General features: G+C 44.9%; 2 protein-coding genes across 2 annotated transcripts in view; both read left to right on the top strand.

The window, feature by feature from the left end:
* The first annotated feature begins 4,920 nt into the window (after positions 1 to 4,920).
* The window catches only part of LOC138648138 (TRIO and F-actin-binding protein-like), a 47,235-nt gene continuing 25,251 nt past the window's right edge, over positions 4,921 to 26,904 (top strand). The window contains exons 1-2 of the mRNA XM_069737643.1: positions 4,921 to 4,958; positions 6,507 to 6,670. Coding sequence (XP_069593744.1) covers positions 4,921 to 4,958; positions 6,507 to 6,670 — 202 coding nt within the window. The remainder of the gene's footprint in view (positions 4,959 to 6,506; positions 6,671 to 26,904) is intronic.
* The window catches only part of LOC138647444 (uncharacterized), a 29,654-nt gene continuing 19,255 nt past the window's right edge, over positions 16,506 to 26,904 (top strand). Inside the window, exons 1-2 of the mRNA XM_069736444.1 lie at positions 16,506 to 17,682; positions 20,437 to 20,498. Of these exons, the coding sequence (XP_069592545.1) occupies positions 17,062 to 17,682; positions 20,437 to 20,498 (683 nt within the window). The 5' untranslated portion in view covers positions 16,506 to 17,061. The remainder of the gene's footprint in view (positions 17,683 to 20,436; positions 20,499 to 26,904) is intronic.

Raw genomic sequence — 26,904 nt, 5'->3', positions numbered from 1 at the left:
CCTCCCACTACCACAGGGCCTCCAACTACCACAATTCTTGCAACTACTACACAGCCTCCAACTACCACAGAGCCTCCAACTACCACACAGCCTCCAACTACCACACAGCCTCCAACTACCACACAGCCTCCAACTACCACAGAGCCTCCTACTACCACAGAGCCTCCTACTACCACACAGCCTCCAACAATAACACGGCTTCCCATTACTACAGATTCGTCGACAGCAACACAGCCTTCCGTTACCACTGAACCTCCCACTACAACTCAGCATCTTACTACTATGAGCCATCCAACAACTACTCAAACCACAACTCCACCTGCTAATTTGGTTTGTCCATTAAAAGTCAGAATCATCAATATAGAATTCACAGTCACTCTCCTGGACACGTCGTCTGCAGATTATAAAGCACGGTCCAAAGAAATAGGAGACAAAGTAAGTAACAATTAATGCATCTCCACATCTATATTTATGCAAGTCAAAGAGAGAAAGAAACATGCCAATAGTCATGGACTACCGTAGAAATAACAGTTATTTTTACTGAAGTGTATAAAAAACAAATAGTGAAAACATTTCAAAAGGATCTAGAAAAATGCACCCATTACAGGGAATTAGCACAAAAGACAAATATGCACCACAAAATATATATGCAAAAAATACATCTTAGGCAAGAATTATATAACTGATCCTGAAGACACTGGCCTTTCTAGATTAATTAAAACTTTGGCATCCAGTATGTAGCCTCATGCTGTATAACAGTGATCCCCAACCTGTAGTTCGGAAGCCACATGTGGCTCTCAGGCCCATGATGCGTGGCTCGCGGCTGTCTGCCAGCTTGGTGCATTAGCACCAGTTGTAGCAAACAGCTATTAAGTGTACATCTCTATGTGGTGACTTTTGTGTGTAGCCCCCCTGCACAGAAGAGCAGATCTGTATGAGGTAAGATAGGAAACCCTGGAGCTTGGCATACTGCCTTGGTGTGATTTCAGTGGAAAAGCTTTGGCTGTCATTATACCGGTAATAGGGGGATCTGGGTGTCACTCTTGTGAGTGGGGCAGGTGCTTTAGCACCAAGTCTAGCAAACAGCTGGGAAGGACAGGTCTTCAGATGGTGACTTTTATGAGTAGAAGAGCAGATCTGGATGGGCATATACTGGCCTTGTGGTCGCAGAGGTACATTAAGTACTAAACTGGACATAGGATGATACTTCCAGATAGAAGGGCTGTTTGAAACTGGATGGGTTAGCATGGTGGGAGTGCTTGATGTAAGAATATCGAATGACGATAAGGTGGGAGTCCATGGATGTATGTATTCTGTCTTGGTGTGACGTATTATACCGGTAATATGGGCCCTGGGTGTAATTACTGTGGGAGGAGGGGGATCTTCGGATGTGGCTCGCGACCCTCTTTCAGAACTGAATGTGGCTCTCAAGATGAGTGTGGTTGGGAACACTGCTCTATGAGTATGCATGTATTTGCAGTTGCCACTATTATTATTATTATTATTATAGCGCCATTTATTTCATGGCGCTTTACATGTGAGGAGGGGTGTACATAATAAAAACAAGTACAATAATCTTAAACAATACAGGTCACAACTGGTACAGGAGGAGAGAGGACCCTGCCCGCGAGGGCTCACAATCTACAAGGGATGGGTGAGGATACAGTAGGTGAGGGTGGAGCTGGTCGTGCAGCGGTTTGGTGGATCAGTGGTTACTGCAGGTTGTAGGCTTGTTGGAAGAGGTGGGTCTTCAGGTTCTTTTTGAAGGTTTCGATGGTAGGCGAAAGTCTGATATGTTGTGGTAGAGGGTTCCAGAGTAGGGGTGATGCGCGAGAGAAATCTTGTGTGCGATTGTGGGAAGAGGAGATAAGAGGGGAGTAGACTATAGACTATAAGGTCATGTACTTAGTAACACTGGCTGGAAATGGCATGTAAAAATAACTTCTATCTATAAATGTCAATATACGGCAACCCAACCTGTGAATACATGAGTCACAAGTGTGATAAAGAAAAGGCAAGATGACGTAAGATATGACCGCACATACAGGCAGTCAAAGAGTATGGGCAGAGGCAAATATACATCTAAGAAGAAAAAGAAGATAGCTTTCAAAATAACCTCAAAAACATATAGAGCCTAAAGAGGACCCCAGAGCTGGTTTGCCAAAGTCAAACAACGGGAGCAATAACTTACCCGCGGATCTGCGGTTGCAGTGCCACAAGATAAGTCCACAAGAGAATGCTCATAGACAGGACCAGATTGTCCGTGCATATGTCAGAAGGAACGCGGGTTTCTTTCTCTCTTTGTCTTGCATTGTACTATTTGACATGCTTTAGGTTGACCCTGTTTAATCCTTTGATGGTGCCCTCCTGTTTGTTTGTATACACATCTATATTTATATTATTAGGGAGCAGTACGTACATGTTCACAGTATGATTATTTTTTGTCATGTACTACCAAGCAGAAATATGACAGATTATATTCTCACATCAGATCCTCCCTATAAGGACATTGTCACACATTCAGTATTTGGTCAGTATTTTACATAAGTATTTGTGAGCCAAAATCAGGAGTGGGTGAAAAATGCTGAAGTGGTGACTTGTTTCTCTCATACTTTTCATCTGATTGTCCCACTCCTAATTTTGCCTGGCAAATATTGATGTAAAAAATTGACCGACTACTGAACGTGTGAACTTGGCCTTATGGGGATGATATTCCTATATACAAGATGTAATAACAATAGTGTATTCTTACACTGTTCTTAGTGAAACAAATGTATCCTCTACTGATATGAGCAGATGTAATATTTGTGCCGTTTCTTCCATCACCTGTCCCCTCATTAATATCTATAGAGTATAACCTGCATCAGATTACTCTGGATGCTATAACACAGGATGATGGGGGTGATGCTACAATCACATTACTGGAGATCTCACTCTTTTTTCCTCTGATTTTATTCTACAGATGCTGGCATTTTTACGGATCCCTTTCCCTCACATTGTGTATATAATCAACATAAGATTTTCGTAAGTACTTATTGTATATGAGTGTGATAACAGTGACACAGTGATATGAGTGTGACACAGTGATAATTAATATTGAGCTGCGGATGAGCGTCTGAGCTTTATGCAACGGTCACAGTCACACATTCAGTATTTCGTCAGTATATTACATCAGTATTTGTGAGCCAAAACCAGGAGTGGGTGAAAAATGCAGAAGTGGTGACGTGGTTCTATTATGCTTTTCCTCTGATTGTTCGACTCCTAGTTTTGGCTTACAAATACTGATGTAAAATACTGACCACATACTGATAGTGTGAATGTGGTCTAAAAGGTCAGAAGACTTGATTCAAAAGAGGGATTTCATTCCTATATGGTGAAAATTCAAAATATACATAAAGAATGTAAAAATGTTCACTCCCCATAGTTACCAATACATATCACCTCTAACAGCTTGATGCGTTTCCCGTTTTAGATAGCCGTTCATCAGGAGTGAAGTAAAATGTCACAAAATATTAATGACGCCACTATATCTTTTTTCTATTAGCCAATCAGCACGTATTATCTGGCTAAGGCCGGGGTAACACTAGAGAGGAATACGGACGTATGAGAGGCGCAAAAACAACGCATTGCACAAGGACCAATGTTTCTCTATGGGACAGCTTCCATCAGCCGTATATTTCTCGGCCGTATTTTATGGGCTGAGAAAATCGCAGCATGCTGCATTTGTCAGCGTATTCCGAGAAATATACGCCAATGAAAATCTATGGGTGCGAGAAAAATATGGATTACACACAGACCACGCGTGTGACTTGCGAGAAATATGCACTGGTGTTCTATAGAAAAGCCGGCAATTCAGTGCGGTGTACAGTAAAATCACACTGACAGGTTAGGATAGAATAGATAAAATAAATGTCTACACATAGAATATATATATATATATACACACAGTAAACCATTTAATATTTGTTATATTTTTACATATCCCTCACTAATAATGTTAGCAGTGCGTGTGTGCAAAATTTTGGAGCTCTAGGTGTTAAAATAAAGGGTTAAATCCCAGAAAAAATTGGCGTGGGCTCCCACGCAATTTTCTCCGCCAGAGTGGAAAAGCCAGTGACTGCGGGCAGATATTAATAGCCTAGAGAGGGACCATGGTTATTGCCCCCACCCGGCTAAGAACATCTGCCCCCAGCCACCCCAGAAAAGGCGCACTGACACTTAGCCACTCTCTTCCCTCTCCCCTGTAGCGGTGGGATATGGGGTAATAAGGGGTTAATGTCACCTTGCTATTGTAAGGTGACATTAAGCCTGGCTAATAATTGAAAGATGTCAATGAAACACCTATCCATTATTAATCCAATATTACTACAGGGTTAAAAATACACACACACATTAAGAATAAAGTATTTTAATGAAATAAATAAACACATGGGGTTTTATTATCTTTATACGCTCAATCCAACTGACGACCCTTGATCTCCTGTAAAAAAAGGAAAATAAAAAAGCAACAATATCCCATACCTGTCCACCGTACAGTCATGTCCCACGATGTAAATCCATCTGAAGGGGTTAAATTCATTTACAACCAGGATCGCTGCTGATGCGACCACTCCTGGCTGTTAAAGAATGGGGACTGAATGGCATGCAGGGAACCTAGCTTCGTAGACTTGCGGAACCGTCATCGAAGCTGTGCCTCCTGGTGGCAGAAACTCATTTGAACTGTAGCATGGGAATTTTTCTGCATATTTTCTCACGCTACAGTTCATATAAGTTTATGCCACCAGGGGGCGCAGCTTTGGTGACGGTACCGCAAGTCGCCGAAGCTCCGCCCCCTGCATTTCATTCATTGCCCAGTGTTTTACAGCTGGGAGCGGCAGCATCAGCACCGCTCCAGGTTGTAAATGAATTTAACCCCTTGCGATGGATTACTGCGCGGGACATGACTGTATGGAAGACAGGTATGGGATATTGTTGGGGTTTTTTGTTTGATTTTTTTTCAGGTGAAAGAGGGTCTTCAAGTGGATTGAGCGTACAATAAAGATAATAAAACCCTGTGTGTTTCTTTCTTTTATTAAAATACTTTACTCTTAATGTATGTGTATTTTTATCCCTTTCCTATTATTGGATTAATAATGAATAGGTGTCTTATTGACTCCTCTCTATTATTAACTTGGCTTAATGTCACCTTACAATAGCAAGGTGACATTAACCCCTTATTACCCCATATCCCACCACTACACGGGAGTGGGAAGACAGTGGCTAAGTGCCAGAATAGGTGCATCTTCCAGATGTGCCTTTTCTGGGGTGGCTGGGGGCAGATGTTTTTAGCCAGGGGGGCAATAACCATGGTCCCTCTCTAGGCTATTAATATCTGCCCTCAGTCACTGGCTTTCCCACTCTGGCGGAAAAAATTGCGCGGGAGCCCACGCCAGTTTATTCCGTGATTTAACCTTTTATTTTAACACCTACAGCTCCCAAATTTTGCACACACACACTACTAACATTATTAGTGAGGAATATGTAAAAATATAATGGATATGAAATGGTTTACTGTAAGTAAATCATGTCTCATATCCTGTCGGGTTCGGTAAGGACTTCGCAAAAGCCAGCAATTGAATTTCCCACTTTTCTGCTATCTCTGTATTAAATATAAAAATATATATATATATGTGTCTCACTGATATATGTATGTATATATATAATTCCACATGTGTTAATTCATAGTTTTGATGCCTTCAGTGTGAATGTACAGTTTTCATAGTCATGAAAATACAGAAAAATCTTTAAATGAGAAGGTGTGTCCAAACTTTTGGTCTGCACTGTATGTATGTAAGTATGTATGTATGTTTATATATATATATATATATATATATATATATATATATATATATATATATATACACATTGTATATATATATATATATATATATATATATAGACTGTATATATGTTTTGAAGAATATTTGAGCCCATAGATCCATTATACAGTATGTCCAATTTGCAAGCCGGCGAGAAAATCTCGCTGTACGGATGCCATATGGAGGTTTACAAAATAGGCAGCCACACCTTGCCAACGGATGACATACAGATCAGTGTTCAGGTAACATTTCTGCGTATTTGGTCCGTAAAAAACGGACCGTATTTTTATACGTTGCCTTACTCTGTGGCAAAAACTTGTCTCAAGATTGTGAGCATATTTTTGAAGCACAGAGCTGCACTAAGAACACATCCCCTTTCCAGCCAGACCAGGCTTCCTTATCGATCAAGGAGATCAACGTATTTACAACTCAATAAATCTGATTCAAATAAAAAAATAAGGTTTTCTTAGTGCAAAAAGCGCCAGAATTCAGCTGCATTTTAATAATAAATCTTTCCTACAGATTTCAGTACAGAAGAGACTTCCCCATGAAATTATTCTCACCATCAACATCCCAAATTCTGCTGTCAGACACAATATACTGAATATTGCAGAAGTTTTAACCTGATTTTTTGGCTCCTTCCTGCAGGAGAGGTTCTTTAATCACCTCCATGGATACAGTTTCTGAGAGTGCTGACGATACTCCTACCTCCGAGCAGATGGTTGCGGCAGTGAGTAAAGGACTGAACGACTCGTCAACGCCGAATAATTTTGAAGGTTTAGAGTTTGATCCTCAGAGCATTCAATCTAGAGGTAAATGTACAGTGAGATTATTCTGGACTATATAATAGTCACACAACCCTCCATAAGTAACAATATTATTCACAAACAGACCAATATTATTTAAAAGTAAATTATTGATGGCAGGAAAAAAAACATTCTCCAGCACTTTTACTATAGTAAAAGAACATAAATTTTTATTGTTTATAACTATTATTTGTTTTGGAGACTACTCCTAGATTCCCCCTCCTGTCTATCACTGACTCTCTGGCGTTTGGACAGGGAATTTGTTTGGTGAGCGTCTACACTTAGATCAGGACGTGATCTTCATAAGATTTAGGAGATGTAGAGGTGCAGGGCTCACGGACCTCTCCCTCTATCACAAAACGTCTTTATGTATTTACATGTTGGGTTTAATTCATAATAAACAATGAGCCCCGTTCCCTAAAAAAAAAAAACATTTAGGTGACCTCTATCCAAAAATGAACCTTGTTGAAATACTGTGAAAAACTAAGGAATAAGTTCCGTCTTTCAATTTATCTTGAACCCCTCACACCAGGCTCCATCTGGATTAGATAGGAGCTTCATCCCATGTATTACCAATATATTAAACGAGTTCCGTTTTGGAGAAACCTTTTCCTCCCGGGCACGATACCTATACAATAGCTCTAAGTATTCACCATTATCTTCAAGGTGATTCCTTAACCCGCTTCCAACACATTGACGTAACTGTACATCTAGATTGAAAGTAGTTTACCGCAATGATGTAAAGAGTTATGTCTCTGGGATGGCGCAGGCACTGGAGTTGTGCTTGTGCTATCTGCAGCAGAGACCGCCTGTATACAGAGCTGAGCTCCTGCTGCATGTGCCGAGACCGGACTTAGCTCTGATCCCAGCACTTTAACAATTCAGATGCCGCTCTCAATAGTGCTACTGTGCAGTGACTCGCCGGCGCCAGCGCAGAAAAGGGATAAAGACAGGGCGGTTAATGTACCGATAACCGTGCGAGTGCATGACGCATGCATGGGATTACGGCAACGTCACAAGGCAGTGTGACATGTATGGGAGTGATGTGGTTTTGTAATGAAGAGAGGAGGTAGGGATTTCTTCTAGGCACCGCACGCCCTGGAGCCTGGAAAAAATCATTAGCATAAAAGTGCATTTCTTAATATCTACACCACGGCTATGAGGCATACAGGTAAGACTAGTTTAACCATTGTTTTACATGTATGATGGTAGTAATAGCTTAAAAGCGTCCAGGGGGTGACAGAGTCCCTTTAACCACTTAACATCCAATCAGGGACACAGTCCATCGTTGGATGCCTCCCCCTGTTTAGTGCGGGCTCCGACGATGAGCCAGCACCTTTTCTGGCACATGACAGCGGATCTGATCAGTTGACGTGTGCCCGGAACAGCTGTGGGTGGAATCGCGATTCACCCGCAGCTGTTGACAAGTTAAATGCCGCTGTCAAACTCTGACACCACCATTTAACATGCGCGCTCAGGAAGCGCCTCATTACCTCCTGCCATCGGCGCCCGTGTCACATGATCGCGGATCGCCGATTGGTTGGCATGACGATCCGGCATCAGCAGGAGACCCCTGTGGTTGTCATTGCTTTATCGCTATATATATTTATATATATACTAGATGGAGGTCCGATGCCATCGCATCGGGAAGGCGGTAATGTCACGATGGGGGCAGGCTTTGCAGCGTTGAGAGTCTCTCCCCCCATGTGGTCACCCACCTATCAAATCTCTTTCCCTTTTGTGGGGTAAAATATTGTTTAAAAACAGTCAGTGAAATATTTTACCTCACAAAATAAATCCACTGTGATCCCCTGCTGTAATGTCAGTACTGTCTTTTGCTTTCTCCCCTGCCCAGGAAATGTGGTATGCTCCGTACACGGTCAGACACAGACAATTTTTAAAATGAACTATCATTCGTGGGAAAACCCCTGTAATGTGACCGGCTACCTGTGCCTGTAGATACGTTGCACATCTGCCGCCGGGATCAGCCGAATGATTCACTGCGCCTGCGTGGAATTCGCGCAGGCGCAGTAAATCAGACCATCGCCATCTTTGTGCAGACAGATAGCGGCGGTCACATTAAAACTGTGCATGCACTCCTCCTGTACAAAGATGGCGGCTGTCAGTGAATAATTCGGCTGATCCCAAAGGTGGCGTGTTCCCGATGGTGTTCTGCTGATGGCACCGCGCAAACGGTATACAGTGGTACAGCGTATACAGTGTGTGTGTGGTGCGTACGGCGTATACAGTGTGTGTGTGTGTTGCGTACAGCGTATACAGTGTGTGTGTGTGGTGCATGCGGCGTATACAGTGTGTGTGTTTGTGTGTGTGGTGCGTACGGCGTATACAGTGTGTGTGTGTGTGGTGCGTGCATCGTATACAGTGTGTGTGTGTGTGGTTGGTGCATACGGCATATACAGTGTGTGTGTGTGTGTGTGTGTGGTGCATACGGCGTATACAGTGTGTGTGTGTGGTGCGTACGGCGTATACAGTGAGTGTGTGTGTGTGGGGGTGTGTGTGTGTGGCGCGTATGGCGTATACAGTGTGTGTGTGTGTGGCGTGTACGGCGTATACAGTGTGTGTGTGGTTGATGCGTACGGCATATACAGTGTGTGTGTGTGTGTGGTGTGTACGGCGTATACAGTGTGTGTGTTTGTGTGTGGTGCGACGGTGTTGCGTTGGTGGTACCACACAAGAGGCTGGTACCATCAGCAGTTTCCATATTGAGACACCCATCACTTGGGTGTCCCAATATGGAGGTCGCTGAACTTCTGCCGCTTGGAATTCTGGGATTCGGACACATCTGGATGGAACAGGATGTGAAGACATTAAAAGATAAGTATATATTAAGATATATATTACATATACACTTTTACAAACAGATAATAGTAAGTCTGTACACATTTTATTACTTACACGTCATCCGTCTGGCAGGTGCATTCTTCCATCTCCAGCAGCTCCATCCTGGGGGTCTTCAGTCCATCCACCAGCACTTACTGGCCAGATCTCCAGCTGTAGCCAGTCCTTCTGCCTCTTCACTACCTCTGATAGCTGCAGTGAACAGCTTCCATGCAGTCAGTGAATCTGACACTCCTCCTTCCTTCTGAGAAGTTTTGGCAGGTGCCTAACCCATTTGAACAGCAGCCATCATATCCCCTCCCCTCCTCCATACCTCCCACTGTTTGAAGAAGGGAAAGAGGGAGAAATGTTGTGGCCTCTGACAACACCCATTTCACAACTAGTCACACCCATATCCACACCACAACCACACCCATTTAACACTGCTGATCACACTGTTTCATAAACAATAATTATAAACACCAAAAAATATGGCACACAGTGCTCCATACTGTATAATGGCCCCACATGATGCTGCATTCAGTATAATGACCACACATGATGCTCCATACTATATAATGGCCCCACATGATGCTGCATTCAGAATAATGGCCACACATGATGCTCCATACTGTATAATGGCCCCACATGATGCTGCATTCAGAATAATGGCCACACATGATGCTCCATACTGTATAATGGCCCCACATGATGCTGCATTCAGTATAATGGCCACACATGATGCTCCATACTGTATAATGGCCCCACATGATGCTGCATTCAGTATAATGGCCACACATGATGCTTCATACTGTTACACCGATGCCTCTACCTTGTGCCAGTCATTACACTGGCTACCCATCCACTCCAGAATCCAGTACAAAACTACTACCCTCATCCACAAAGCACTCCATGGCTCTGCACCATCCTACATCTCCTCTCTGGTCTCAGTCTACCACCCTACCCGTGCCCTCCGCTCCGCTAATGACCTCAGGTTAGCATCCTCAATAATCAGAACCTCCCACTCCTGTCTCCAAGACTTTACATGTGCTGCGCCGATTCTTTGGAATGCACTACCTAGGTTAATACGATTAATCCCCAATCCCCACAGTTTTAAGCGTACCCTAAAAACTCACTTGTTCAGACTGGCCTACCGCCTCAATGCATTAACCTAACGATCCCTGTGTGGCCTATTTATACAAAAAAAAAAAAACAGGTTCCTCGCATCATGTTCTCATTCACTTTATGCAGTTAATAGCCCTCTGTGTCTGTACTGCTACATACTTAGGCAGTTAATTGGTTCATGCAGCTTTACATGAACACCCGAGCCTTACACTATGGCCGGTCCGAATAACTAAAGAAATTGTTACCATCCACCTCTCATGTCTCCCCTTTTCCTCATAGTCTGTAAGCTTGCGAGCAGGGCCCTTATTCCTCCTGGTATCTGTTTTGAACTGTATTTCTGTTATGCTGTAATGTCTATTGTCTGTACAAGTCCCCTCTATAATTTGTAAAGCGCTGCGGAATATGTTGGCGCTATATAAATAAAAATTATTATTATTATTATTATGATGGCCACACAGTGCTCCATACTGTATAATGCCCCCACATGATGCTGCATACAGTATAATGGCCTCACATAATGCTCCATACAGTATAATGGGCCCACATGATGCTGCATACAGTATAATGGCCACACATGATGCTCCATAGTGTATAATGGCCACACAGTGCTCCATACTGTATAATGGCTCCACATGATGCTCCATACAGTATAATGGCCTCACATAATGCTCCATACAGTATAATGGGCCCACATGATGCTGCATACTGTATCATGGCCTCTCATGATGGTTTGTACAGTATAATGGCCCCACATGATGCTGTGTACAGTATAATGGCCCTACATGATGCTGTGCACAGTATAATGGCCCAAAATGATGCTGCATACAGTATAATGGCCCGAAATGATGCTGAGTACAGTATAATGGCCACACATGATGCTGCGTACAGTATAATGGCCACATATAGTTACCCCATCCCCATCATTGTTCTCACACCCCCATCCTTGCCTTCTCCTCCACCCCCATCATTGTCTTCTCCATCACCACACACACACACCTTCAGACACACACATGCACCTCTCACCGCGCTCCCTCGCAACAGCCGGCAGCTTCCTCTCCCGCAGCGCTGAATGATGTCTTCCAGCCCCGCCGAGCCGCTGACTGCTCACGTTGCTGCAGCTCCGATATGCCACTGATAAAGACCGCTCCGTGTCTCCTGTGCCAGTCAGTGTCAGAGCGAGGAGCAATATCTGCTCTGATCCGACAAAGCTAGCGATCGCGCTAGCAGTTTAAAGTGGTGGTACATTTGGTCTGAGGCGATGCTGGAAAAGTAAGATCCCGAGCGGGACAGAGTCTCAAAATCGAGACTCTCCCGCTGGATCTGGGACATTTGGGAGTTATGCCTCCCCTCTCCTGCTCCCCCTCACCTCTGTAGTCACTTACCACCCCCTGTAGTAAGGGGGCTTTATATACACACCCAAGCAAGTACAGACAATGTGAATGTCAGCTGTATACTACAGCCTACACCGTACTGCAGCAGGCACGATTGGAGCCCCACTGATCAGCTGAACACAGGTCCGGACAGTCCGGTGGTCGCTGGATGTAAACTCATTAAACGTAGATGCTGAGCCCAGCGCCATTCAGTGTGTAGCAGCTGCTGCCAGGTGTTGTAGAACAGCTCCTAACCTTTTGATCAGGAGTTGTGCTGCAGAGGCCACTACACATTGGAGATGCACATTTTCTTGTATAACACAGTAATGTAGCAGCTACACAGAGCAAACTTTAGACAAACGACCGCTGTAACATACCTAACAAGATTTAACAATGCCCAGTGCCATAATGGAATTTTTATAAGTAGACCCAGACCTCACTTTAGTTTTAGACCCCTGATATAAGTAATACCTTTATTAGCTAATCAGAAATATATATATTTCAACCATTCAGAGCACAGAGGCCCCAATATAATGGCCCTACATGATGCTGCGTACAGTATAATGGCCCCACATGATGCTGCATACAGTATAATGGCCCGAAATGATGCTGGGTACAGTATAATGGCCCCACATGATGCCGTGTACAGTATAATGGCCCCACATGATGCTGTGTACAGTATAATGGCCCTACATGATGCTGCGTACAGTATAATGGCCCCACATGATGCTGCATACAGTATAATGGCCCGAAATGATGCTGGGTACAGTATAATGACCCCACATGATGCTGGGTACAGTATAATGGCCACATATAGTTACCCCATCCCCATCATTGTTCTCACACCCCCATCCTTGCCTTCTCCTCCACCCCATCATTGTCTTCTCCATCACCACACACACACCTACAGACACACACATGCACCTCTCACCGCGCTCCCTCGCAACAGCCGGCAGCTTCCTCTCCTGCAGCGCTGAATGATGTCATCCAGCCCCGCCGAGCCGCTGACTGCTCACGTTGCTGCAGCTCCGGTGCACCACTGATAAAGACCGCTCCGTGTCTCCTGTGCCAGTCAGTGTCAGAGCGAGGAGCAATATCTGCTCCAATCCGACACAGCTAGAGATCGCACTAGCAGTTTAAAGTGGTGGTACATTTGGTCTGAGGCGATGCTGGAAAAGTAAGATCCCGAGCGGGACAGAGTCTCAAAATCGAGACTCTCCCGCTGGATCTGGGACATTTGGGAGTTATGCCTCCCCTCTCCTGCTCCCCCTCACCCCTGTAGTCACTTTCCACCCCCTGTAGTAAGGGGGCTTTATTGGGGGCTTTCTATACACCCCCAAGCAAGTACAGACAATGTGAATGTCAGCTGTATACTACAGCCTACTGTACTGCTACTGTTCTGTACTGCTGTTCTGCAGCAGACACGATTGGAGCCCCACTGATCAGCTGAAAACAGGTCCGATGGTCGCTGGATGTTAACTCATTAAATGTAGATGCTGAGCCCAGCGCCATTTAATGTGTAGCAGCTGCTGCCAGGTATTGCAGAACAGCTCCTAACCTTTTGATCAGGAGTTGTGCTGCAGAGGCCACTACACATTGGAGATGCACATTTTCTTGTATAACACAGTAATGTAGCAGCTACACAGAGCAAACTTTAGACAAACGACCGCTGTAACATACCTAACAAGATTTAACAATGCCCAGTGCCATAATGGAATTTTTATAAGTAGACCCAGACCTCACTTTAGTTTTAGACCCCTGATATAAGTAATACCTTTATTAGCTAATCAGAAATATATATATATATATATTTCAACCGTTCAGAGCACAAAGGCCCCTATGTCAGGTAAGTATGGAATAAGCACGAGGAATCTATGAAACAAAATGAAATGCAAGAACAATCTGATATTCACCTTGATGCTAATGAAAAATATGTAGATGACATAATTCAGACAAGACTTATTATTATTCGAAGTTATAGGCCTGAGGCTGCGGAATTAGACTGATCATATTACAATCATTCATGATTTACATTATAACTGCATTGTCGGCTGCATACAGCTGAAAATGACTACTACAAGGCCAATTGCCATTTCTACTTTTTGCGCCAACAGCTCCAGCAATCAGAATAGTGATCATGTCAGTAACTGGTAACTCTAGGAATCATCTGTATAATTCTCTCTATAATCCAGGATGAGATTCATGGAGATATTACAGTGAGATCCACAAATAACAAAAGGAGTAAAACAGTTTGTAAATGTCAATATTTCTATTTTTGCAGATTCAACAATACCCACGATGGAACCGAGCACAGAACAAACTACCACAGGACCAGCAACCTTTACTACTCAGCCTCCCACTACCACACAGCCGCCCACTACCACACAGCCGCCCACTAGCACACAGCCTCCCACTACCACACAGCCTCCCACTACCACACAGCCTCCAACTACCACACAGCCTCCCACTACCACACAGCCTCCCACTACCACACAGCCTCCAACTACCACTCAGCCTCCCACTACCACAGAGGCTCCAACTACCACACAGCCACCCACTACCACACAGCCTCCAACTACCACACAGCCACCCACTACCACACAGCCTCCCACTACCACAGAGGCTCCCACTACCACACAGCCACCCACTACCACACAGCCTCCCACTACCACAGAGCCTCCAACTACCACTCAGCCTCCCACTACCACGCAGCCACCCACTACCACACAGCCTCCCACTACCACAGAGCCTCCAACTACCACTCAGCCTCCCACTACCACTCAGCCTCCCACTACCACTGAGCCTCCCACTTCCACTGAGCCTCCAACTACCACACAGCCTCCCACTACCACAGAGCCTCCAACTACCACTCAGCCTCCCACTACCACTCAGCCTCCCACTACCACTCAGCCTCCCACTACCACTGAGCCTCCCACTACCACTCAGCCTCCCACTACCACTGAGCCTCCCACTACCACTGAGCCTCCATCTACCACACAGCCTCCCACTACCACTGAGCCTCCCACTACCACACAACCTCCAACTACCACACAACCTCCAACTACCACACAGCCTCCCACTACCACGCAGCCTCCCACTACCACAGAGCCTCCCACTACCACACAGCCTCCCACTACCACACAGCCTCCAACTACCACTCAGCCTCCCACTACCACAGAGGCTCCAACTACCACACAGCCACCCACTACCACACAGCCTCCAAGTACCACACAGCCACCCACTACCACACAGCCTCCAACTACCACACAGCCACCCACTACCACACAGCCTCCCACTACCACAGAGGCTCCCACTACCACACAGCCACCCACTACCACACAGCCTCCCACTACCACAGAGCCTCCAACTATCACTCAGCCTCCCACTACCACGCAGCCACCCACTACCACACAGCCTCCCACTACCACAGAGCCTCCAACTACCACTCAGCCTCCCACTACCACTCAGCCTCCCACTACCACTGAGCCTCCCACTACCACAGAGCCTCCAACTACCACTCAGCCTCCCACTACCACACAGCCTCCCACTACCACAGAGCCTCCCACTACCACACAGCCTCCAACTACCACCCAGCCTCCAACTACCACACAGGCTCTAACTACCACACAGCCTCCAACTACCACACAGGCTCCAACTACTACACAGCCTCCCACTACCACAGAGCCTCCCACTACTACACAGCCTCCAACGACCACGCAGCGTCCAACTACCACACAGCCTCCCACTACCACAGAGCCTCCCACTACCACACAGCCTCCAACTACCACACAGGCTCCAACTACTACACAGCCTACCACTACCACAGAGCCTCCCACTACCACACAGCCTCCCACTACCACACAGGCTCCAACTACTACACAGCCTCCCAATACCACAGAGCCTCCCACTACCACGCAGCCTCCAACGACCACGCAGCGTCCAACTACCACACAGCCTCTGACTACAACACAGCCTCCCACTACCACACAGCCTCCAACTACCACACAGGCTCCAACTACTACACAGCCTCCCACTACCACAGAGCCTCCAACTACCACACAGCCTCCCACTACCACACAGCCTCCCACTACCACACAGGCTCCAACGACTACACAGCCTCCCACTACCACAGAGCCTCCCACTACCACACAGCTTCCCACTACCACACAGCCTCCCACTACCACACAGCCTGCAACTACCACACAGCCTCCAACTATCACACAGCCTCCCACTACCATGCAGCCTTCCACTACCACGCAGCCTCCAACTACCACACAGCCTCCCACTACCACACAGCCTCCCACTACCTCAGAGCCTCCCACTACCACACAGCCTCCAACTACCACCCAGCCTCCAACTACCACACAGCCTCCCACTACCACAGAGCCTCCCACTACCACACAGCCTCTAACTACCACCCAGCCTCCAACTACCACACAGGCTCTAACTACCACACAGCCTCCCACTACCACAGAGCCTTCCACTACCACACAGCCTCTAACTACCACCCAGCCTCCAACTACCACACAGCCTCCAACTACCACACAGCCTCCCACTACCACAGAGCCTCCCACTACCACACAGCCTCCAACTACCACCCAGCCTCCAAGTACCACACAGGCTCTAACTACCACACAGCCTCCATCTACCACACAGGCTCCAACTACCACAGAGCCTCCCACTACCACAGAGCCTCCCACTAGCACACAGGCTCCAACTACCACAGAGCCTCCCACTACCACGCAGCCTCCCACTACCACGCAGCCTCCAACTACCACACAGGCTCTAACTACCACACAGCCTCCAACTACCACACAGCCTCCAACTTCCACACAGGGTCCAACTACCACACAGGCTCTAACTACCACACAGCCTCCAACTACCACACAGGCTCCAACTACTACACAGCCTCCCACTACCACAGAGCCTCCCACTACCACACAGCCTCCAACTACCACCCAGCCTCCAACTACCACACAGGCTCCCACTACCACACAGCCTCCCACTACCACACAGGCTCTAACTACCACACAGCCTCCAACTACCACGCAGCCTCCCACTACCATGCAGCCTCCCACTACCACACAGCCTCCAACTACCCCACAGCCTCCAACTACCACACAGGCTCCAACTACTACACAGCCTCCTACTACCACAGAGCCTCCAACTACTACACAGCCTCCCACTACCACAGGGCCTTCCACTACCACACAGCCTCCAACTACCACCCAGCCTCCAACTACCACACAGGCTCTAACTACCACACAGCCTCCAACTACCACACAGGCTCCAACTACCACACAGGCTCCAACTACCACAGAGCCTCCCACTACCACAGAGCCTCCCACTACCACGCAACCTCCCACTACCACGCAGCCTCCCACTACCACGCAGCGTCCAACTACCACACAGGCTCCAACTACCACACAGGCTCCAACAATAACACGGCCTCCCACTACCACAGAGTCGTCGACAGCAACACAGCCTTCCGTTACCACTGAACCTCCCACTACAACTCAGCATCTTACTACTATGAACCATCCAACAACTACTCAAACCACAACTCCACCTGCTAATTTGGTTTGTCCATTAAAATTCAGAATCATCAATATAGAATTCACGGACACTCTCCTGGACACGTCGTCTGCAGATTATAAAGCACGGTCCAAAGAAATAGGAGACAAAGTAAGTAACAATTAATGCATCTCCACATCTATATTTATGCAAGTCAAAGAGAGAAAGAAACATGCCAATAGTCAGGGACTACCGTAGAAATAACAATTATTTTTATTGCAGTGTATAAAAAACAAATAGTGAAAACATTTCAAAAGGATCTAGAAAAATGCACCCATTACAGGGAATTAGCACAAAAGACAAATATGCACCACAAAATATATATGCAAAAAATACATCTTAGGCAAGAATTATATAACTGATCCTGAAGACACTGGCCTTTCTAGATTAATTAAAACTTTGACATCCAGTATGTAGCCTCATGCTGTATAACAGTGATCCCCAACCTGTAGTTGTGGAGCCACATGTGGCTCTCAGGCCCATGATGCGTGGCTCGCGGCTGTCTGCCAGCTTGGTGCATTAGCACCAGTTGTAGCAAACAGCTATTAAGTATACATCTCTATGTGGTGACTTTTGTGTGTAGCCCCCCTGCACAGAAGAGCAGATCTGTATGAGGTAAGATAGGAAACCCTGGAGCTTGGCATACTGCCTTGGTGTGATTTCAGTGGAAAAGCTTTGGCTGTCATTATACCGGTAATAGGGGGATCTGGGTGTCACTCTTGTGAGTGGGGCAGGTGCTTTAGCACCAAGTCTAGCAAACAGCTGGGAAGGACAGGTCTTCAGATGGTGACTTTTATGAGTAGAAGAGCAGATCTGGATGGGCATATACTGGCCTTGTGGTCGCAGAGGTACATTAAGTACTAAACTGGACATAGGATGATACTTCCAGATAGAAGGGCTGTTTGAAACTGGATGGGTTAGCATGGTGGGAGTGCTTGATGTAAGAATATCGAATGAAGATAAGGTGGGAGTCCATGGATGTATGTATTCTGTCTTGGTGTGACGTATTATACCGGTAATAGGGGCCCTGGGTGTAACTACTGTGGGAGGAGGGGGATCTTCGGATGTGGCTCGCGACCCTCTTTCAGAACTGAATGTGGCTCTCAAGATGAGTGTGGTTGGGAACACTGCTCTATGAGTATGCATGTATTTGCAGTTGCCATTATTATTATTATTATTATTATTATAACACCATTTATTCCATAGCGCTTTACATGTGAGGAGGGGTGTACATAATAGAAACAGGTACAATAATCTTAAACAATACAGGTCATAACTGGTACAGGAGGAGAGAGGACCCTGCCCGCGAGGGCTCACAATCTACAAGGGATGGGTGTGGATACAGTAGGTGAGGGTGGAGCTGGTCGTGCAGCAGTTTGGTGGATCAGTGGTTACTGCAGGTTGTAGGCTTGTCGGAAGAGGTAGGTCTTCAGGTTCTTTTTGAAGGTTTCGATGGTAGGCGAAAGTCTGATATGTTGTGGTAGAGGGTTCCAGAGTAGGGGTGATACGCGAGAGAAATCGTGTGCGATTGTGGGAAAAGGAGATAAGAGGGGAGTAGACTATAGACTATAAGGTCATGTACTTAGTAACACTGGCTGGAAATGGCATGTAAAAATAACTTCTATCTATAAATGTCAATATACGGCAACCCAACCTGTGAATACATGAGTCACAAGTGTGATAAAGAAAAGGCAAGATGATGTAAGATATGACCGCACATACAGGCAGTCAAAGAGTATGGGCAGAGGCAAATATACTTATATACATCTAAGAAGAAAAAGAAGATAGCTTTCAAAATAACCTGAAAAACATATAGAGCCTAAAGAGGACCCCAGAGCTGGTTTGCCAAAGTCAAACAACGGGAGCAATAACTTACCCGCGGATCTGCGGTTGAAGTGCCACAAGATAAGTCCACAAGAGAATGCTCATAGACAGGACCAGATTGTCGGTTCATATGTCAGAAGGAACGCGGGTTTATTTCTCTCTTTGTCTTGCATTGTACTATTTGACATGCTTTAGGTTGACCATGTTTAATCCTTTGATGGTGCCCTCCTGTTTGTTTGTATACACATCTATATTTATATTATTAGGGAGCAGTACGTACATGTTCACAGTATGATTATTTTTTGTCATGTACTACCAAGCAGAAATATGGCAGATTATATTCTCACATCAGATCCTCCCTATAAGGACATTGTCACACATTCAGTATTTGGTCAGTATTTTACATCAGTATTTGTGAGCCAAAACCAATAGTGGGTGATAAATGCTGAAGTGGTGACTTGTTTCTATCATACTTTTCATCTGATTGTCCCACTCCTAATTTTGCTGGCAAAAATTGATGTAAAAAATTGACCGAATACTGAACGTGTGAACTTGGCCTTAGGAAGATGATATTCCTATATACAAGATGTAATAACAATAGTGTTCTCTTAAAGTACTTTCACACTAGCGTCGCACTCGGCCCGTCGCAGTGCATCGGGCCGACGTACCGACGATAGTAGTGAATGCGCCGCACAACGGGGGCAGCGGATGCTGTTTTTCAATGCATCCGCTGCCCCATTGTGAGGTGCGGGGAGGTGGGCGTGGAGTTCCGGCCGCGCACGCGCGGTCGGAAATGGCGGACACAACACTGCAAAAAAAGTTACATGTAACGTTTTTTGCAGCCGACGGTCCGCTGCAACACAACGCAACCGTCGCACGACGGTTGCGACGTGTGGCAATGCGTCGCTAATGCAAGTCAATGGAGAAAAAACGCATCCTGCATCAGATTACTCTGGATGCTATAACACAGGATGATGGGGGTGATGCAACAATCACATTACTGGAGATCTCACTCTTTTTTCCTCTGATCTTATTCTACAGATGCTGGTATTTTTACAGATCCCTTTCCCTCACATTGTGTATATAATCAACATAAGATTTTCGTAAGTACTTATTGTATATGAGTGTGATAACAGTGACACAGTGATATGAGTGTGACACAGTGATAATTAATATTGAGCTGCGGATGAGCGTCTGAGCTTTATACAACGGTCACAGTCACACATTCAGTATTTGGTCAGTATTTTACATCAGTATTTGTAAGCCAAAACCAGGAGTGGGTGAAAAATGCAGAAGTGGTGACGTGGTTCTATTATGCTTTTCCTTTGATTGTTCGACTCCTAGTTTTGGCTTACAAATACTGATGTAAAATACTGACCACATACTGATAGTGTGAATGTGGTCTAAAAGGTCAGAAGACTTGCTTCAAAAGAGGGATGTCATTCCTATATGGTGAAAATTCAAAATATACATAAAGAATGTAAAAATGTCCACTCCCCATAGTTACCAATACATATCACCTCTAACAGCTTTGCACAAAGACCAATGTTTCTCTATGGGGCAGCTTCCATCAGCCGTATATTTCTCGGCCGTATTTTATGGGCTGAGAAAATCGCAGCATGCTGCGCTTGTCAGCGTATTCCGAGAAATATAGGCCAATGAAAATCTATGGGTGCGAGAAAAATACGGATTACACACGGACCACGCGTGTGACTTGCGAGAAATACGCAGCGGTGTTCTATAGAAAAGCCGGTAATTCAGAGCGGTGTACAGTAAAATCACACTGACAGGTTAGGATAGAATAGATAAAATAAATATCTACACATAGAATAGATATATATATATATATATACACACAGTAAACCATTTAATATTTGTTATATTTTTACATATCCCTCACTAATAATGTTAGTAGTGCGTGTGTGCAAAATTTTGGAGCTCTAGGTGTTAAAATAAAGGGTTAAATCCCAGAAAATATTGGAAAAGCCAGTGACTGCGGGCAGATATTAATAGCCTAGAGAGGGACCATGGTTATTGCCCCCCCCCCCTTGGCTAAAAACATTTGCCCCCAGCCACCCCAGAAAAGGCGCACTGACACTTAGCCACTCTCTTCCCTCTCCCCTGTAGCGGTGGGATATGGGGTAATAAGGGATTAATGTCACCTTGCTATTGTAAGGTGACATTAAGCCTGGCTAATAATTGAAAGATTTCAATGAAACACCTATCCATTATTAATCCAATATTAGTAAAGGGTTAAAAATACACACACACATTAAGAATAAAGTATTTTAATGAAATAAATAAACACATGGGGTTTTATTATCTTTATACGCTCAATCCAACTGACGACCCTTGATCTCCTGTAAAAAAAGGAAAATAAAAAAGCAACAATATCCCATACCTGTCCGCCGTACAGTCATGTCCCACGATGAAAATCCATCTGAAGGGGTTAAATTCATTTACAACCAGGATCGCTGCTGATGCGACCACTCCTGGCTGTAAAAGACTGGGGAATTAATGGAATGCAGGGAACCTAGCTTCATAGACTTGCGGTACCGCCATCGAAGCTGTGCCCCCTGGTGGCAGAAACTCATTTGAACTGTAGCATGGGAATTTTTCTGAATATTTTCTCACGCTACAGTTCATATAAGTTTATGCCACCAGGGGGCGCAGCTTCGGTGACGGTACCGCAAGTCGCCGAAGCTCCGCCCCCTGCATTTAATTAATTCCCCAGTGTTTTACAGCTGGGAGCGACAGCATCAGCACCGCTCCAGGTTGTAAATGAATTTAACCCCTTGCGATGGATTACTGCGCGGGACATGACTGTACGGAAGACAGGTATGGGATATTGTTGGGGGGTTTTTTGGATTTTTTTTCAGGTGAACGAGGGTCTTCAGGTGGATTGAGCGTACAATAAAGATAATAAAACCCTGTGTGTTTCTTTCTTTCATTAAAATACTTTACTCTTAATGTGTGTATTTTTATCCCTTTCCTATTATTGGATTAGTAATGAATAGGTGTCTTATTGACTCCTCTCTATTAACTTGGCTTAATGTCACCTTACAATAGCAAGGTGACATTAACCCCTTATTACCCCATATCCCACCACTACAGGGGAGTGGGAAGACAGTGGCTAAGTGCCAGAATAGGCGCATCTTACAGATGTGCCTTTTCTGGGGTGGCTGGGGGCAGATGTTTTTAGCCAGGGGGGCAATAACCATGGTCCCTCTCTAGGCTATTAATATCTGCCCTCAGTCACTGGCTTTCCCACTCTGGCGGAAAAAATTGCGCGGGAGCCCACGCCAGTTTATTCCGTGATTTAACCTTTTATTTTAACACCTACAGCTCCCAAATTTTGCACACACACACTACTAACATTATTAGTGAGGAATATGTAAAAATATAATGGATATGAAATGGTTTACTGTAAGTCAATTCCAGCAATTGAATTTCCCGCTTTTCTGCTATCTTTGTATTAAATATAAATATATATATATATATATATATATATATATATATATACACAGTACAGACCAAAAGTTTGGACACACCTTCTCATTTAAAGATTTTTTTGTATTTTCATGACTATGAAAATTGTACATTCACAAACAAAAAAGTGTGATTTATATTCTAGGTTCTTCAAAGTAGCCACCTTTTGCTTTGATGACTGCTTTGCACACTCTTGGCATTCTCTTATTGAGCTTCAAGAGGTAGTCACCGGGAATGGTTTTCACTTCTCAGGTGTGCCCTGTCAGGTTTAATAAGTGGGATTTCTTGCCTCATAAATAGGGTTGGGACCATCAGTTGTGTTGTGCAGAAGTCTGCTGGATACACAGCTGATAGTCCTACTGAATAGACTGTTAGAATTTGTATTATGGCAAGAAAAAAGCAGCTAAGTAAAGAAAAACGAGTGGCCATCATTACTTTAAGAAATGAAGGTCAGTCAGTCCGAAAAATTGGGCAACCTTTGAAAGTATCCCAAAGTGCAGTGGCAAAAACCATCAAGCGCTACAAGAAACTGGCTCACATGAGGACCGCCCCAGGAAAGGAAGACCAAGAGTCACCTCTGCTTCTGAGGATAAGTTTATCCGAGTCACCAGCCTCAGAAATCGCAGGTGCACAGCAGCTCAGATTAGAGACCAGGTCAAAGCCACACAGAGTTCTAGAAGCAGACACATCTCTACAACAACTGTTAAGAGGAGACTTTGTGCAGCAGGCCTTCATGGTAAAATAGCTGCTAGGAAACCACTGCTAAGGACAGGCAACAAGCAGAAGAGACTTGCTTAAGCTAAAGAACACAAGGAATGGACATTAGACCAGTGGAAATCTGTGCTTTGGTCTGATGAGTCCAAATTTGAGATCTTTGGTTCCAACCACCGTGTCTTTGTGCGACACAGAAAAGGTGAACGGATGGACTCTACATGCCTGGTTCCCACCGTGAAGCATGGAGGAGAAGGTGTGATGGTGTGGGGGTGCTTTGCTGCTAACACTGTTGGGGATTTATTCAAAATTGAAGGCATACTGAACCAGCATGGCTACCACAGCATCTTGCAGCGGCATGCTATTCCATCCGGTTTGCGTTTAGTTGGACCGTCATTTATTTTTCAACAGGACAATGACCCGAAACACACCTCCAGGCTGTGTAAGGGCTATTTGACCAAGAAGGAAAGTGATGGGGTGCTACGCCAGATGACCTGGCCTCCACAGTCACCAGACCTGGACCCAATCGAGATGGTTTGGTGTGAGCTGGACAGCAGAGTGAAGGCAAAAGGGCCAACAAGTGCTAAGCATCTCTGGGAACTCCTTCAAGATTGTTGGAAGACCATTCCCAGTGACTACCTCTTGAAGCTTATCAAGAGAATGCCAAGAGTGTGCAAAGCAGTCATCAAAGCAAAAGGTGGCTACATTGAAGAACCTAGAATATAAGACATAATATCAGTTGTTTCACACTTTTTTTGTTAAGTATATAATTCCACATGAGTTAATTCATAGTTTTGATGCCTTCAGTGTGAATGTACAATCTTCATAGTCATGAAAATACAGAAAAATCTTTAAATGAGGTGTGTCCAAACTTTAGGTCTGCACTGTATGTATATATATATATATATATATATATATACATATATATATATATATATATATATATATATATATATATATATATATATATATATACACTGTATATACAGTGGGGCAAAAAAGTATTTAGTCAGTCAGCAATAGTGCAAGTTCCACCACTTAAAAAGATGAGAGGCGTCTGTAATTTACATCATAGGTAGACCTCAACTATGGGAGACAAACTGAGAAAAAAAAATCCAGAAAATCTCATTGTCTGTTTTTTTTATCATTTTTTTGCATTTTATGGTGGAAAATAAGTATTTGGTCAGAAACAAACAATCAAGATATCTGGCTCTCACAGACCTGTAACTTCTTCTTTAAGAGTCTCCTCTTTCCTCCACTCATTACCTGTAGTAATGGCACCTGTTTAAACTTGTTATCAGTATAAACAGACACCTGTGCACACCCTCAAACAGTCTGACTCCAAACTCCACTATGGTGAAGACCAAAGAGCTGTCAAAGGACACCAGAAACAAAATTGTAGCCCTGCACCAGGCTGGGAAGACTCAATCTGCAATAGCCAACCAGCTTGGAGTGAAGAAATCAACAGTGGGAGCAATAATTAGAAAATGGAAGACATACAAGACCACTGATAATCTCCCTCGATCTGGGGCTCCACGCAAAATCCCACCCCGTGGGGTCAGAATGATCACAAGAACGGTGAGCAAAAATCCCAGAACCACGCGGGGGGACCTAGTGAATGAACTGCAGAGAGCTGGGACCAATGTAACAAGGCCTACCATAAGTAACACACTACGCCACCATGGACTCAGATCCTGCAGTGCCAGACGTGTCCCACTGCTTAAGCCAGTACATGTCCGGGCCCGTCTGAAGTTTGCTAGAGAGCATTTGGATGATCCAGAGGAGTTTTGGGAGAATGTCCTATGGTCTGATGAAACCAAACTGGAACTGTTTGGTAGAAACACAACTTGTTGTGTTTGGAGGAAAAAGAATACTGAGTTGCATCCATCAAACACCATACCTACTGTAAAGCATGGTGGTGGAAACATCATGCTTTGGGTCTGTTTCTCTGCAAAGGGGCCAGGACGACTGATCCGGGTACATGAAAGAATGAATGGGGCCATGTATCGTCAGATTTTGAGTGCAAACCTCCTTCCATCAGCAAGGGCATTGAAGATGAAACGTGGCTGGGTCTTTCAACATGACAATGATCCAAAGCACACCGCCAGGGCAACGAAGGAGTGGCTTCGTAAGAAGCATTTCAAGGTCCTGGAGTGGCCTAGCTAGTCTCCAGATCTCAACCCTATAGAAAACCTTTGGAGGGAGTTGAAAGTCCGTGTTGCCAAGCGAAAAGCCAAAAACATCACTGCTCTAGAGGAGATCTGCATGGAGGAATGGGCCAACATACCAACAACAGTGTGTGGCAACCTTGTGAAGACTTACAGAAAACGTTTGACCTCTGTCATTGCCAACAAAGGATATATTACAAAGTATTGAGATGAAATTTTGTTTCTGACCAAATACTTATTTTCCACCATAATATGCAAATAAAATGTTAAAAAAACAGACAATGTGATTTTCTGGATTTTTTTTTCTCAGTTTGTCTCCCATAGTTGAGGTCTACCTATGATGTAAATTACAGACGCCTCTCATCTTTTTAAGTGGTGGAACTTGCACTATTGCTGACTGACTAAATACTTTTTTGCCCCACTGTATGTTTTGAAGAATATTTGAGCCTATGGATCCATTATACAGTATGTCCATTTTGCAAGCCGGCGAGAAAATCTCGCCGTACAGATGCCATACGGAGGTTTACATGCACAAAATAAGCAGCCACATCTTGCCAACAGATGACATACGGATCACTGTTCAGGGAACATTTCTGCGTATTTGGTCCGTAAAAAACGCATCGTATTTTTATACGTTGTGTGTGACTCCAGCCTTAGTCTATGGCAAAAACTTGTCTCATGATTGTGTGTATATTTTTTGAAGCACAGAGCTGCACTAAAAACACATCCCCTTTCCAGCCAGGCCATGCTTCCTTATCGATCAAGGAGATAAACGTATTTACAACTGAATAAATCTGATTCAAATAAAAAAAATAAGGTTTTCTTAAGCCCCCGTCACACATAGCGAGATCGCTAGCGAGATCGCTGCTGAGTCACAAGTTTTGTGACGCAACAGCGACCTCAGTAGCGATCTCGCTATGTGTGACACGTAGCAGCGACCAGGCCCCTGCTGTGAGATCGCTGGTCGTGTCGGAATGGACTGGACCTTTTTTTGATCGTTGAGGTCCCGCTGGGTAGCACACATCGCTGTGTTTGACACCTTAACAACGACCTCGTTGACAGGACGTCCCATTGAATCGTCATGAAATAGCATCGTTGTACAGGTCGCTACAGGTCGCCGCATAGCTGCTGCGTCGTTGGG

Source organism: Ranitomeya imitator, chromosome 8, assembly GCF_032444005.1.
Source record: "Ranitomeya imitator isolate aRanImi1 chromosome 8, aRanImi1.pri, whole genome shotgun sequence".
Classification (NCBI taxonomy): Eukaryota; Metazoa; Chordata; class Amphibia; order Anura; family Dendrobatidae; genus Ranitomeya; species Ranitomeya imitator.
This window is presented reverse-complemented; position numbering and strand designations above follow the sequence as displayed.